We start from the raw sequence: 16,771 nt of genomic DNA, 5'->3' as shown, positions 1-16,771 counted from the left end.
GGTTCAGCGATTATTATCTTTTCCTGTGAATAGTGTACCCATCTAAACTATATATTGTTTTTTCAAGGAGAGATATAGCTTTCTTTTGATACCATAGTTAGATGATTAGCTGAAAATTTAGGATGAGAAATTTAGTAAAAACTAGCGAAAATGAGAAAAAAAAAAAACCCCTATTTTTTTTTATTTTTTAAACGTTTCCCTCTGAATCCTCACAAAATTAGGTAAAGTGATGGAAAATCCTCTACAAGTTTTATCAGTTCCGGTGTCCTGATTTCAGAAATACCTAATTTATATAGATTTTCCATACTTTCCCAGCACTAAACATGGTTTCTCGCTCTCCTCCCTGCGATTTCCCCCTGCACCGATCACACTGTGATCTCTGCGAGTCCCCACAGACTTGCATAGAGATCACAGCGTCTGTGCCTCATCGGAGGTCAGGATATCCCCTGCAGGGTCTGTAAAGTTTTCCGGCTTTCGTACCGGAAGCTGTTACATCAGATCGGACAGCAGAAAGCCATAGGGGACTGACGGGGGTTAAAGGGACTGTACCTGACAATCCCAATAAGGAATGCATATTAAAGTAGTCTGCAAGTACTTTAATATTTAGAAATGGGGGGAGCACTTATTTAAGGTAGCCTCTGCCCTCCTTAGTGGTCAATGGCCAGAAGCTATTGCCATTGATATCAGTGGGACCCCTTTAGGCACATACACATGGGATTCTACATTAGGTGGTCAAGTTTATTATATCAAAATCCAGCAGACTCAGGCTTCTGCTGCTTTACAGTTTTTTGCAAAGAAGCTCAAAGCATCACTCCTGGAGCTCATAAATGCAGTCCTATACAAAAACTTTAATGTACAGGGCACTTCATATTTTTAATTTTTTTTTTTGAACAGGTCTAGTGCTGCAACATCCTGTGAACCTTCTAAGTTTTCAAAATATACAACAATGTAAAGAGGGTGATATCTATTATACCAACACGTTATTGTGTATGATTATGAAATTAAAATGTGATTCTATTTGGTGCTGAATATACTCGGATATCCTTGTAACGCTAAGAAATCATAAAGAAAAAATGTGTGATTCTCCTTAAATGGTTCAATGCATGATCTGCCACCTCCCTAAAGAAGGGGGGGTTTGTTGAGCAATCCCACATTAGGAATCTGTATAACCAAGATTTTAGGCCCCTCTGACGTAGTTACATAGTACATAAGGTTGAAAAAATACCTAAGTCCATCAAGTTCAACCCTTCTACCTAACCTTCCTACTCTTGATCCAAAAGAAGGCAAAAAACCCTAATTAAGCTACTTCGAATTCTGCCATCAGGGGAAAAAATTCCTTCTGGACTCCAAGAGGCAATTGGATTTCTCCTTGGATCAAGAAACTCAAACATATTAATTCTATTTATAGCCCTGTATGTCATGCCTTTCTTAAAAAAGAAAAAAATATCCAGCCCCCTTGTGAAGGTGTGTCATCGGCAAAAACTGTGACATGGCTCTTAATGCAGCTTGGGAGATGATTTATAAATAAATTAAAAAGAGGAGGACCCAGGACAGACCACTGAGGCACTCCACTTAATACCTGCGTACAGTCTGAGAAACATCCATTCACAACAACTCTCTGCATTCTATCTTTTAGCCAATTTCTGACCCAAATAGACATTTTCCCCTAAGCTATTTCTGTTAATTTGTAGAGTAGCCTTTTATGTGGAACCGTATCAAATGCCTTAGCAAAGTCCAGATAAATCATATCTACAGCCACACCCAGATCTATATTTTTACTAACTTCTTCATAGAATGCTAATAGGTTGGTTTGACAAGACCTGTCTTTCACAAATCCCTGTTGACTTCTACTAATTGGATTATGGATCAAGATATGATCTTGAATGTATACCTTTGGCAACCCTTCAAATATTTTCCCCACTACCGATGTTAAGCTTACTGGCCTGTAATTGCCCGGTTGAGATTTTGACCCCCTTTTAAATATGGGCATCAGCCTTGCACCAATCTAATGGAACAATGCCTGAACTGAAAGAATCCCTAAAGATCAGTAATAATGGTTGGGCCAGAATTAGGCTTGGCTCCTCTAGTACCCTTGGGTGTATACCATCCAGTCCAGGGGCCTTGTCTACCTTAAAAGTATTTGATTGCTTGAGCACTTTTTCTTGCGTCAGCCAATCCCATGTTTGCTGTAATGGTTTCTTAAAATTAGCCAGCAGGGGCTCCGTCATTCCTTGGTATAAACAAAAGAAGAAAAAAAAAAAAAAAGTATTTAAGATGTCGGCTTTCTCTCTGTCCTCACTAACCAAGTTAGACCAATATTCTCTACCTTCAACTTTTTTCCATTTACATACTTATGAGCAAGTATGTGTGATTAAGGGAATGAATGAGTATCTGTAAATGAACGAGTATGAGTGTGTGTGTGTGGGGGGGGGGGGATGGCATGGCATAGGGAGCCTGTAATCACACTATCATGCCCCGGTTCTAGCATGTGCTGGCTGCCTGGGCATGATAGGAGTGTGATTGCTGTTAGACATCATATATATACACAGCAACACTGGGTGCAGAAAGCAAACGTAGATCACTTTCTGCACCTGTTTGAAGTCATGACGGTCCCTGGCCATCAATTGTCAATAAGGGGTTAAAATATCCCATTCCTATTTGCAGCCTTTTCAATTTGAAATAGCAGCTGATTTTCCCCTTCATTACTAATGTTTGGTGGCTTTTAGCATACACCCACAAGTATTGTGCTACTCTTTTTACTATCTAGGCTTATCTCCACCCACAGTGTCTCCACATTACTACTGTCATCATGCACAGCTTCCTTAATACCGGGTTTAGTTTAGGGTTTGCATATAAACAAATCGCTCCCCCTTTTCTATTTACTCTATCCCTTCTAAAAAGCGAGTAATCTTGTAAATTAACTGACCAGTCATGCGTATCATCCCGCCACGTTTCCATGATACCGATCAAGTTGTACTGTTCATCATGGGTTACTACCCATTTTTGGTTTATTAGTTGACAAATATTTCTTGACTGCAGGTTTTGTGCTATGTAGCTCCATATTGTCTATGCTAACCCCACCACTGCTCTCAACCCCTTTTTTCTCATAGCTTAGACCCCCTTCCTAGTCTACTCTAGCTAGCACTTCTTTATCCTCCCCAAGAACCTAGTTTAAAAGATCCTCGATTCCTCTAGCCATCCTCACCCCTAGCACTGCACCCCCCTCCTCATTGAGGTGCAGTCCATCCCTGCTGTAGAGTCTGTAGCCTACTGCAAAGTCTGCCGAGTTCTCCAAAAAACCAAATCCCTCTTTCTTACACCACACTCTTAGCCACACATTGATCTCCCTAAGCTCCCGCTGTCTCCCTGATGTTACCTTGGAGGTCCTTTGCCTTTCTGACCCCACCGGCCCTTAACTTTGTTGTTTGTACCAACAGAGTGGCATACAGGGGTATAAGGTATTTCTGGAGGCAGAGTGGCATATAGGGGGTTAAAAGGCATTTCTGGGGGCAGAGTGGCATATAGGAGGGTATAAGGCATATATGGAAGGCAGAGTGGCATATAGGGGCATGGGGTATAAGGCATTTCTGGGGGCAGAGTGGCAAGCCTGGGGGCAGAAGTGCATAACTGGGGGGCAGGTTGGCAAATAAAAACAAAAAAATATATATTTTTCTCAATCATAGCTTTTATTAAATATGAAAAAATAGTTTACATGAATTTTTACTAGTATACCTTTTTTCCTATAGAGTAGTCTTATATTCAGGCGTTTTTTTTCTGAATTAATACTCAGATTGTGGGGGGTCATCTTATAAACTTTTTACCATAGGGTAGTCTCATATTCAAGCATATCTTTTTTTCCTAAATTAATATTGTGGGAGGTCATCATATAATCAGGGTTGTCTTATAACGAGCAAATATGGTATTTGAATTTCAATACATTTCATTTTCATTTGCTGTCTGATTTGCAGGTGAAGGTCAATATGGCAAAGTTTACACCTGCATTAGTGTGGATACAGGAGAGCTCATGGCAATGAAAGAAGTAAGTACTTGGATAATTTTTGTAAGAAGAACATGACTTATTCAGTATCTTCCTTATGTTTAGCCAACCAGTTGCATATCTTATCTGAACCCTGTATTGCACACTCACTAAAATGATCACTTAAAAGAGAGAAGCCTGCTGATTTCCTTTTGTTTTTCCCTTTGACTCTGATTTCTGTTTACTTTTAATTTACTAAGTTGCTGTCTATCATCGTTGATCATGAACAGTTTAGTTAATATGGAACGCAGGAGTCAGGGAGTAAAACAGTGCAAGCTTTTTAGACCTATGACATGCATCCTGAAGGAAGTGATGACAGTAACTGGCCCAAAAGGCTGGTGCAAATAGGATGCCATACTTATGGATGTGTATTTATTAGAGAGTTTTTCTTTACAATAGTTATGGATAGAACTCCTTATACATGCCTACACTGAAATTTCTTGTACCGTGAACTACATGGGCTGCATGTCCAATTTACATGTATGAAAAACCACATAAGTTGCATACGTACACTAATGAAGGCATATGTGTAAGTAGTATTTAGTTAGCAATTTATGGGGGAATGAGGGCTAAGCCTTTATTTTTTTGATCCATGAATGGCTTAATGTGTCCTAATAAAAAAAAAAAAAGTGTATGTATGTATGTGGATGTATAGACACTCACTGGCCACTTTATTAAGTGCACCTGTTCAATTGCTTCTTAACACAAATAGCTAATCATCCAATCACATGGCAACTCAGTGCATTTAGGCTTGTAGACGTGGTGAAGTTCAAACTGAGCATCAGAATGGGGAAGAAAAGGGAATTTAAGTGACTTTGAAAGTGGCATGGGTATTGGTGCCAGACTGGCTGGTCTGAGCATTTCAGAAACTGCTGAACTACTGGGATTTTCACACGGTACCATCTCTAGGGTTCACAGAGAATGGTCCAAAAAAGAGAAAATATCCAGTGAGTGGCAGTTGTGTTGACGAAAATGCCTTGTTGATGTCACAGGAGAATGGGCAGACTGGTTTGAGATGACAGAAAGGCAACAGTAACTCAAATAACTCGTTACAACCAAGGTATGCAGAATACAATCTCTGAACGCACAACACTTTGCACAGGCTCACCACAGTTGGACAACGGAAGACTGGAATAACATTGCCTCATCTGATGAGTCTCGATTCCAGCTGCGACATTCAGATGGAGGGTCAGACTTTGGCCTAAACAACATGAAAGCGTGGATCCATCCTGCCTTGTATCAATGGTTTATGCTGGTGGTGTAATGGTGTGGGGGACACTTTCTTGGTACACTTTGAGCCCCTTAGGTAGGCTTTCGCATTTAAACAATGCTCAGTTGGTACTGAGTATTGTTTCTGACCATGCCCATTCCTTTATGACCAGTGTACCCATCTTCTGATGGCTACTTCCACCAGGATAATGCACCATGTCACAAAGCTCACATCTCAAACTGGTTTCTTGAACATGACAATGTGTGTTCACTGTACTCCAATGGCCTCCACAGTCACCAGATCTCAATAGAGCACCGTTGGGATGTGGTGAAATGGGAGATTCGTATCATGGCTGTGCAGCTGACAAATCTGCAGCAACTGCGTAATGCCATCGTGTCCATGTGGCCTAAAATCTCTGAGGGATGTTTCCAGAACCTTGTAGAAAGTATGCCACAAGGTCCAACCCGGTACTAGCAAGGTGTATCTAATAAAGTGGACAGTGTGTGTGTGTGTGTGTGTGTGTGTGTGTGTGTGTATATATGTGTGTGTGTGTGTGTATATATATGTGTGTATATATATATATATATATCTCCTTCCCATTTCCCTAAAGCCATACTGAAATTGCATATAGTACTTGAGGATTGTCTAGAGGGAATTGCTTCTGCTCCAAAGATTTTAAAATCTCCGGTTTCAGAGCTGGAATTGCTTATTGTGTCATAAGATCTAGAATCTGAGGGTCCCTACGTGGTCATAAAACCTAATACCCACATCATGTCACCAGTAAATATATCCTTCGGTTGATATTTTTTTTTTTTATTATTATTTCTGGAAAGTTTGCCATAAAAATGTTACCCAGTGTCCATTAATTTTAGCCTTTGAAATGTCTTGTCTTAGCCGGTTGTTTGTCTAAAACTGGAATTTTATAGTGAAAAATGCTTCACAATTGTTTTATTTTTTTAAATACACCTTGGATGGGCAGATTTTTAGAGTACTTGTCTCCAACTTATGACCTTTTGTGGTAATGATTGGCCGTCTTCCATTAAAAACCTCTGGACAATATTTCAAAAGTTCTATTTCGGGACAGTTAGCACAAACATTCAAGGTAACAGCTCTAGATTTTGAAATTTAATCTAATATTGCTTTTTGTTAATGTCATGTTTGTCAAAATATATAGTTTTGAGTATTGTAATTGAGAATCTTGCCCCTCTGTCTCAGTTTCTACAAAGTGAATAACACTTATTGTGAACCAAACATTTGGAATTTATCCTTCTCTACCATTTTTTTAATTTCAATTATTTTGACTACTAAAGGGTTCTTTTATCTCAGCATGCTTTTTCAGAACGCCTGCTGCAAGCTTTAGATTTCATTTTTGTGTCGCCAGATAATGATTTTGCCCTCTTTTTGCTAGATCCGATTTCAGCCAAATGACCACAAGACAATCAAGGAAACTGCAGATGAATTGAAAATATTTGAAGGCCTTAAACACCCCAATCTTGTTCGTTACTTTGGAGTGGAGCTTCACAGAGTAAGATCATTTTTTATGCATATAACCAGTATCTTATCTGGGATTACATCTTAATAAAAGCTTTTATATATATATTATATTATATTATATTCTAAATATTTTTTTTAAACTAGTCCAGTCGTTTCCTTATTTAAGGAATATATACCGTATTTTCCCAAGTATAGGACGCTCCCTTGTATAAGACGCACCCCAATTTTTGGGGGCCAAAATTTTAAAAAATTATATAGTTATTGTACTGGCTGCCTGGGCATGATATGAGTGTGATTGATGTTGTCTGCTAGCAACTGCACTCCTATCATGCTCAGGCAGCCAGTACATGCACATCACTTTCAGCCTCCCTGTGCCCCCTACACACAGATCCATGCTAACATACCACACACACTCCCCAACCTTACCTGAACTGCAGATCTTCTGCTGCCGCTCGCCTTTATTACAAATTTATTGTGTACAAAATAAACTTAAAGAAATTGCCACCTTAAATAAAACATTACATGAAGGGGTTTATTTTCTTCCTGACCTGATCAGATTCCTTGTGTGGTATGCGGTACCCTAAAATGTAATGTAACCTTCATTTTGATGAGCTATCATATCCAAACCCAACTATATATAGACTTATTGTTATTACAGGAGGAAATGTACATTTTTATGGAGTATTGTGACGAAGGTACCTTGGAGGAAGTGTCCAGACTTGGCCTCCAGGAACATGTTATTCGGCTTTACACAAAGCAGATTACAATTGCAATAAATGTTCTACATGAACATGGGATTGTTCATAGAGATATCAAAGGTACCTTTTTATTACTAATGCTTTCTTTGTCATGGAATTGGAAAAAAAAAGTGTTTAAAACAGTTTTTAAAGGGGTTGTAGTACAGTTTTAAGAAGTTGCTAGTAAACCTATGTAGAGGTTAGTAGTAACCTCGTAACCACTGAAGTCTCTTGATAGAAATGTCACAAAAACAATGCAACATAATCAGCTGTTATTTTATACATGTTGGTTAATTTGGTCTGTAGTGTGTCACTTATGTTGGATGTCAGTTGCCTTTCTTAAACAAATCTTACCAATGCACAGGAGCAAATATATTTTTGACTTCATCTGGACTAATAAAATTGGGAGACTTTGGATGTTCAGTGAAACTTAAAAACAACACACAGACCATGCCAGGAGAAATAAATAGCACACTGGGAACAGCAGGTAAGAACGTCTATATAAGCTTGGGACTTTTGCATTTTTACTTTTGTTCTTTAATCATAATTCCTTTTTAATTTTTTGTGTACAGATAGTCCAACATTTAATATGTATAATACATTAAAATGAAAATATTAAATATTATTTTTGGTCATTTCCCTATGATTATCCAGTGCAAATACCTGCAATCTCAGTGCTTTTTGGCAGCATCCACCCCCCCATGGCTAAAACCGAGCTTAGGAAGCGATCAGCAATCTCTTCCTAAGCGTAATCGGTGTTGCTGACATGCCTCAATATCGAGGCATTCAGCAACACAACCCCTACCTCGATCGCCGTGTGATTGCTCTGTTGCCCCTTTTCATCCTTCTTCAATGCAGATTAATCAGAATTTTATAATGCGTGTGTTCTGCCAAAATAAACTGCATTATGTATGCAAGTATGTGGGTGCATGAATGTGAGTGTGAGTATGTGTTTGTGAAAATATATATATACGTCTTAGTGCTAGGAAATTGTCATATCTTGGCGCTCAAACTTGGCGTGCCGGAACTGAGGGAATGGTGATGCAGAGGGCTTTCTGGCACTGACCTATAGTCTTTTTCAGTTTTATGTACTGTGATATAATATGCACCCCACTTTTCATTGTGTATGTATACGTCTTTCTTTTTCTTAGCATATATGGCTCCAGAAGTGATCACAAGAGCTAAAGGAGAGGGTCATGGTCGTGCAGCAGACATCTGGAGTCTTGGTTGTGTATTAATAGAAATGGTTACTGGAAAGGTAATAATTTATATTTATATAAGATTGTGGTGGAAACCAATTAAGAGCAGTCAGTTTCCAGTGACTGTGTATGTTGTGTTTGACTGCAATGTACTTGCCATTGGTGTAATTTGTTTATTTTTGTAATGTTTATTTTGAAAGATAATTAATATACATATTTAATTGTAACAGAGACCTTGGCATGAATATGAGCACAACTTCCAGATTATGTACAAAGTGGGAATGGGACACAAACCACCCATCCCAGATCGAATAAGCCCGGAAGGAAAAGACTTCCTTTCTCACTGCCTGGAAAGTGATCCAAAGAAGAGGTGGACCGCTAGCCAGCTACTGGACCATCCATTTGTCAAGGTATGTAAAACAAACATTACTATCTGCTAATGGCAACAGCTCTTCGGACCAATAGTTTACATAATTAAAAACTAAATACTAATTAAACACAGCTGGCATTTCTGCTTGCAATTGATATCTGCATTTCAGTCTGTTGTGAGCTGTTGAGGCCAGCACCCTGGCTGGCATTAATTACTATTTACTTTAGCCTAACTCTGTTTAAAAACAGAGCTCTCAACATAGAGGAAATTATCCTTTAGTGAATAAACACCAATGTGGTCTTAGTCTGCAAAGTTTACAACTTTTGAAAATTGCAGTAATCAACCTTTAGCAGTACCACTAAACTTCAATTGAGGTCCAATAATGGAAACAACTGTATGCAAGGACCGTGAATATATCAATGTGTAATATAAATTGGCAAACTACATACTGTATTTGCTTGATTATAAGACAAGGTTTTTTCCAGAGCAAATGCTGTGAAAAATACCCCTCGTCTTATATTCAGACCTCAAAGAGGTGTGACTATGAGACTAAGATCCAGATCCCCCGCAGCGCTGCAGGGGACCTGGATCCTCCTGTCTTATGCCCCCCCAACTTACATAGGGCACATAGGGGGTCAAAAGGCATATCACGGGGCACAGTGGCATGTAGAGGGTTAAAAAGGCATATCATGGGGGACAGTGGAATTTAGAGGGTTAAAAGGCATATCGTGGGGCACAGTGGCATATATGGAGTATAAGGCATTTCTGGGGCAGATGTGCACAACTGGGGGGCAGGTTAGAAAATAAAAGGAAAGAAAAACCAAATATTTTTCTCAATCATAGCTTTTATTAAAAAAAATAAAAAATAGTTCATAGTTTACATGAATTAACATTTACTGGTAAAACTTTTTTCCTATAGGGTCGTCATATATTCAGGCTTTCTTTTTTTCATAAATTACAATTCAGATTTTGGGTCCTCTTATAATCAGGGTCTTATAATCGAGCAAATACGGTAGTATCTCTGTGTAAACCTGCAAAAACATTGTAAAAGTCGCTTCCAATTGTAACTGTGCCCTAACTTATTTATGGTTCCAAAGTTCTTATACACTAACCTGAACAGTCCACTTACAAAACCATATAAAGTGTCTAATATCTATAGCTTTCAACCCTTCTGGGACCTCGATAGAACTCCAGTAAATATCTTTCCAGCAATCAAGAAAATATATTGCTATATTTCCAATCTGTAGTACGAACTATTGCCTTATGGCAATATGACACATGCAGAACTAAAGTCCCCTCACCAGCTCTTACTCATATTACTCTGGATGAGCCACCTGGTGTCAGAGATCAGGGGTCATACATTCCCCTTCCACCTTCTTCTTGCAGTTTACTGTACATACTCAGGTCAAACTCTGTGACTCCACTAATTATTCTGTCTGCCTTCTTGCTGAGATTGTGCAGTTGCATGTAACTGTACAAAGAGTGGACAATGCCAATTGCGCATTATCTGGGAAAGGTACCTTGCAATTGAAATAATTGTGCTCCCACCCCATGCTTTTCACCAGTAGCTTTAACATACCATTGGAGCAAGAAGGCAGATGTGGTGATTAGTGAAGTTGTGGAATTTGACTGGCATATATGCACAATAACCTGGAAGAAGGTGGCTGGCCAGGAGTAAAGGGGTAGGAGCCGTAGAGCTGAATTTAGTTCTACGTGTGTCATAATGATAGGAATATTGTAAAGGCTTCAAACATTCCCATTCCCAAATTGGTAGCAAAAACCAAGTAGAATTATAAGATGTAACTTGAAGGATTCTTAAAATTGAAAGATACTGTTGCAATTTCTTTGCTGTTTTTCAAATATGTTCTAATTTAAACTATTTTGGCCTGTGCATTTTTACTAAAAATGTGCATTTTCCACTAACAAAAGTACTCAGTTTTGTTACAGTTTGCAATATAAACAGGAGGCGCTGTAAGTATTAATCGACAATTTGATAGTGGCCATGAAGTCAAGAAGGAGTTTTTTTGCCGCCTTTTGGATCAAGTGTACAGTACTGGGCACCAGTGTACAAGAAAGATATAGTGGAGCTGGAGAGGGTTCAAAGACGGGCAACCAGAGTAATAAGGGGAATGGGAGGACTACAGTACCCAGAAAGATTATCAGAATTAGGGCTATTTAGTTTGGAAAAAAGACGGCTTAGGGGGGATTTAATAACTATGTATAATTATATAAGGGGACAGTACAGAGATCACTCCCAGGACCTATTTATACCCAGGACTGTATCTATAACAAGGGGACATCCTCTACGGTTGGAGGAAAGAAGGTTTCTACACCAGCACAGACGGGGGTTCTTTACAGTAAGAGCGGTGAGATTATGGAACTCTCTGCCAGAGGAAGTGGTTATGGCAAACTCAATAAAAGAGTTTAAAAGGAGCCTGGACGTGTTTCTTGAAAGCAATAATATTACAAGTTATTGATATTAGATTAATAGGGACAGAACGTTGATCCAGGGATTTATTCTGATTGCCATATTTGGAGTCGGGAAGGAATTTTCCCCCTGGTATGGGGCAATTGGCATCTGCTTCATAAGGGTTTTTTTGCCTTCCTCTGGATCAACACAGTAGGGACACAATATGTATATAGGTTGAACTTGATGGACTTTGGTCTTTTTTCAACCTTATGAACTATGTTACTATGTTACTAAGTATAGGAAGGTTAGGTAGAAGGGTTGAACTTGATGCACTTAGGTCTTTTTTCAACATTATGTACTAATAGATTAGGGAAGGCGGCCTCTGCCTTGTAGAGCATATAATCTTAGTTCTAGGGGGTTTGCAGACACAAATTGCACTTTTTTTCTGATAGTACATATCAAATCATGGATTTTAAGTTACTGTGGTGTTTTGGGTATCTTTAGGTAAGGGACAAAGACTAATCATACATGAGGTACAATGTGTCATGTTTTCCACTAACCTCTTAGATATATCCCAAGCAGAAGTTTTCTAATTTTTATGTTTAACAACTTACTCGTCTTAAGCAGCAAATAAATGACTTTGTGGTGACTTTTTTTTTTCTCCATCATTTGGGCAGGTTTGCACAGATGAAGAATAAATCTGTTTGCACAGATGAAGACTTAAATTTGTTTGCAAAATGTAGCGAACTGTTTTCAACAAGTCATCTCTTAATCACTACTGTATGTAATATTTACATAAAGACTACACTGAGGCACACAGTGAAACATTATATATTACTATGACTAAAGACTGAACAGGTGACAGAAGTCACTCCTCTCCTGCTGCTGCTCTTGTATGTTATCCATGTGACAGTATCCTGCACATTTTCTAAAGAAGCTGCATGTATCAGTGAAGTGCCATTACTACTGTACATGGAAAATTGCTTCATTTTCATTTATATTGCTTTTTATTTCTCATGTCATTGAGAACTGTAATAAATAGTACTGTTTTGAACTGTCAGGTTCAGATGTAAGTTGTATTATTATAAAGCAACCTGACCTGCAATTTGTAAATGTTTAAATATGTCCTGTTTGAGTGCACTGTGAACATGTTATTTTTGGGTAAGCTTCGGATTTGTTATGCAAAAAAGCTAATGAAATAGGAAGTTTTCATAATAAATGTTTTATTTTAGGATGTCTGTGGGGTGTTTATTTGAATGTGTCATCTGAACAGGACTTTGGCAGTCTTAAAATAGAAGCCATAAAGATCTTTTGAAATGATTTTTCAAAAGTTTTTTTTCTTTTCTTCAATACCTTCACTTTGCAATACATCGTAAATGGCTGACCCCAGGGAGCTTCTGCCGAGTTGGTTAGTTTAAATCTGTGAGATTTCTCCTATGCCTCCACATTTAATTTTGCATTATACGGTGTCTTGTAGGGAAACGGTAACAGAAATTTTTTTTTGGCTAAATCATGCTGTTATGGTGGCTTGTGAGATGTAGAAATTTTAGGAACCAATGTTTGGTTTTTCCATTAATTCCAAATAGTTGAACAGCACCATCCAGTGGATAATTAAGGGTATGACAGTCCTGCTAGATTGCTACTACTTTGTCCGCTTGTATCAAATTTGCTCTCCTTTCCCGTGTTCCTATGTGAGTGATGTGTTAATACATTCTATAAATAAAAATGTTATTACATTCTAACATAACATTGTGACCACTGACAGGTGAATTGAATAACTGATATTCTTGTAATCATGGCACCTGTCAGTGGGTGGGATATATAAGGCAGCAAGTGAGCGTTTCGTCCTCAAAGTTGATGTGTAAGAAGCAGGAAAAATGTGCTCCCCTTCTGCAGTGGTCAGTACCTATCATAAGTGGCCAAAGTATGGAAAAGTGTGGCCAGCCAGCCACTTAATTAGTCATGTTGCATAATGCACTATAGATTTAGTCACATGGTTTATATTAATATCCATGGTTCCAAAAGAAGTAGTGAACTTATTGTATATACACTATATAGACAAAAGTATTGGGACACCTGGCCACTACACAGCAGGGACTTTTATGGGATTGCCTTCTTAATACCTACATAAATATGCGGTTGGTCCCCCATCTCTATGCAAGTTTGTGGGGACTTGCATAGAGATCACTGTGTAATTGGTGCGAGAAACCATGTAGCTCACTCTTCTCACATGCTGCAACACAAATCAGCAAAATAAGTGTTGTTGGTTTTTTTTTTTTTAACATTAAAAAAAATCACTAAAATACAATAAAATAATTTTAAAAAAAGTGAGCTAAGTGATGTCATTGTGAGGTCCTCTAATATACTACACTGATTTTTTTTAAAAATAAATGTAAAAAATTATAAAAAAATATAATAAAGAAAAAACACAACATGTAAAAGGTATAACCCTGTGATGACAGTGATTGGTGGCTAAATAGCTTCATGAAGAATGCCCAAATACCCCTGATACGATAGTCTGCGTTTCAAAAATATATACTTTTGTGGCTACTTTTGGTTTATTTGTTTAAAATTAAAGTTGCAATCCCATCATACCTAATGTAAAAATTCTACAGCTTTGTAAAGAATAATGTAAACCTTATAGTATGTTTCCTATAAGTGCTGGGAAATTCTATATACATTTTAGGTGTTTCTGAAATCGGGACACCTGAATTGATAAACTTGGAGTGGATTTTTCATTACTTTACCTAATTTTGAGGATTCAGAAAGGAAAATATAAAAAGTTAGGGTTTTCTTTTTCTAATTTGATAGTTTTTACTAAATTCCTCATCCTAAATTTTCAGCTAATTATCTAACAGGAAAGGGGAATAATCGCTGAACCGACATACCGCGCAAATGGCAAAATTGCTCCGGGCCTTAAGGTACCAAAAACCCCTGGGACTGAAGGGGTCGATAAAAACGAGAAAAATGCATTTATTTTTATTTCCTTTTTTTTTTTTTTTGCCAACCTGGTCCCCAGTTATGCCTTATAACCCCCATATGCCACTCTACCCCAATATATGCCTTATACCCCCTATATGCCACTGCCCCTGAGGCCTTATACCACCCTATATGCCACTCTGCCCCAGATATGCCTTATACCACCCTGCCACCAAACTTACCAGTGCATCGCGAGACTTGTCCCCCGTGCTTCAGACTCTCTGTTGTCTAGTGGGCGCAGCCGGTGGATGTCTGAGCGATGCACGTAGACAACCTCTGCTGCTACCCGGGCTTCTATGACTGAGCATGGAAGGTCATGTACTCTATCATAGAAGCCCCAGTGCAAGTGCTGGGCGGAAGCGGAGGTTGTCTGTGCGCATATTGCAGACGTTCACCAGCCGCCAGAAAGGAGGATGCAGGTCCCCTGCAGCACTTCGTTCTTTAACCCTTTGATCTTTTCTTCAAATACACAAAATTACTCTGCTCTCATTGATATCAAACAAATGCAAACACAACTCAGGTACTCCTTTGTCAATGCTATCTCCCATTGCCACGATAACAGATCTGAGTCTTCTTTAAGGCTGGAGAATACATGTCAAGGGATCTGAGAACATTCCTTCATACAAAATCTATCCAGATCCTTTAAATTTCGCGGTGAACACTCTTCAGTTCACCCTCAAAGGTTTTTTTATGAGGTTCAATTCAGTAGACTGGAATGGGCATGGTAGGACATTGATTTTGTGGTCAGTAAACAATGTTTGTGTTTATTTTGATGTATCTTTTGGATCATTGTCCTGCTGGAAGATCCAACCATGGCCCATTTTAAGCTGGCAGAGGCAGTCAGGTGCTCATTTAATATCTCTCGATATCAGATCCATGATGCCATGTATATTAAAACAAACTGTCCAGGTTCTCTGACAGAACAGCCCCAAAACATTTTGCCTCTTGCAAGATGGCGGCATCCTTTAAAAAAATAAAAAAAATTAATAAATAAACAAGATTCCAAGTGAGCCTCTCCAGACCCTCCTGAGAACTCTGCATTCCTCCTGAGGTAAAGCATTCAAACATGCAAATCAATGGAGCACAGCATTCCTCACTGCAATGTGATTTGTAAAATAAAAAAACTATTTTCCTTCCAGTTCCAACAAAATGTATGCTTTTCCATGGGTTCAAGTCAGGTGACGGTCAGACTCTTCCAGGACTACTTCTGCAACCAAGCCTTGGTGTATTTTGGTATGCTTGGGATCAGATCTCCTGTTGAACTGTCCAATGACGCCCAAGCTTCGGCTTTCTCACAGATGGCATGTTTTCTCCTAGAATTTCCTGGGGGTTCAAGTTGCATTTTCAGTCGAATTTGGGGAAACCACTTGAAACATCCGTTGTGTTGAGCTATTTCAATTGCTTTGGTTTACTTTGTTCATTGCAAACAGCTGAAAGTCTCTAAATGTTTGACAAACCATCATCATGAAGAACATTACCATCTGAATCTCCCAAAAGGACTTATATATATGAAATTAGAAAGGGTTTCTTGTGTTTTCTATTTTATGGATTGTTTTGCCGATTTGTAACATATATTTTTGTACCCAGCAGTGTGAAACCTTTTTTCTGATTAAATGTTCTATTAATCATCTCTGGTCTTTGTTCTCTAATAGACACCAGTATATAAAATAATGGTGGTAGCAGCAAATTGTTTACTGGGATGATAGTGTAGGAGGGATTACAGGGGTTAATTTGATAGTTGCTGAAGATTGTAACCGATAACAGGTATCGTTAACCCTTTCACTCCCACTCTCCTGTCAGCTGGCCTTATAGCCCTCGCTCGTGACACTTGTTGTATTAACATTTAGAGCGATTACAGTATGTAATCAGTGGTCCACTCTAGATTTGGTAACATGCCTGACAAGCGTAGCGTCTTTGAAAAAAATATTTACTGTGTAGGGTTAAAGTTTTAAATCTAAGAAATTTGATAGATACTTAAACACTTGCCTCTAATTGCCTTTTTTTCCCCCCGAATTCTAGGAAAGATTATCTGAAATTCAAAATGTATTCCTATCTCTTAAAAGTCTCCCTGACTCCTGTAAATAACTGATCTTGTCTAATAAAACTAAACCCACCCATCTGTTTTATGACAATATTGGGGGTTTCTTAAAGTCCTTTCAGTGAAATTATTATAATCGATTTTCTAATCTTTGAGTTTTTGTTAGGCCATTAATGATCTAATGCTCGAATAAAGCTTTTTGTGCTTAATTACACAAGGAGTTGGTTTTCCTTCTAACCTCCATACAGTGGGAGGCTGGCTCGTTTTATACAATGAGGAAAGCCACCCCCGCCCCCAG

General features: G+C 38.5%; 1 protein-coding gene across 1 annotated transcript in view; it reads left to right on the top strand.

Annotated features, from left to right (window-relative positions):
- LOC149282095 (mitogen-activated protein kinase kinase kinase 4-like) overlaps positions 1 to 12,154 on the top strand; it is a 68,224-nt gene extending 56,070 nt beyond the window's left edge. Inside the window, exons 20-26 of the mRNA XM_089498626.1 lie at positions 3,969 to 4,039; positions 6,655 to 6,771; positions 7,399 to 7,558; positions 7,842 to 7,964; positions 8,629 to 8,735; positions 8,907 to 9,086; positions 12,134 to 12,154. Of these exons, the coding sequence (XP_089354752.1) occupies positions 3,969 to 4,039; positions 6,655 to 6,771; positions 7,399 to 7,558; positions 7,842 to 7,964; positions 8,629 to 8,735; positions 8,907 to 9,086; positions 12,134 to 12,154 (779 nt within the window). The remainder of the gene's footprint in view (positions 1 to 3,968; positions 4,040 to 6,654; positions 6,772 to 7,398; positions 7,559 to 7,841; positions 7,965 to 8,628; positions 8,736 to 8,906; positions 9,087 to 12,133) is intronic.
- The last annotated feature ends 4,617 nt before the right edge of the window (positions 12,155 to 16,771 follow it).

The sequence above is a fragment of the Sceloporus occidentalis genome, unplaced genomic scaffold (assembly GCF_023333645.1).
Source record: "Sceloporus occidentalis isolate IW3139 unplaced genomic scaffold, rSceOcc1.0.p SCAF_123, whole genome shotgun sequence".
NCBI classification, from domain to species: domain Eukaryota; kingdom Metazoa; phylum Chordata; class Lepidosauria; order Squamata; family Phrynosomatidae; genus Sceloporus; species Sceloporus occidentalis.
Note: the sequence above shows the minus strand (reverse complement) of the source record. Positions and strands in the feature narration are given on the sequence as shown.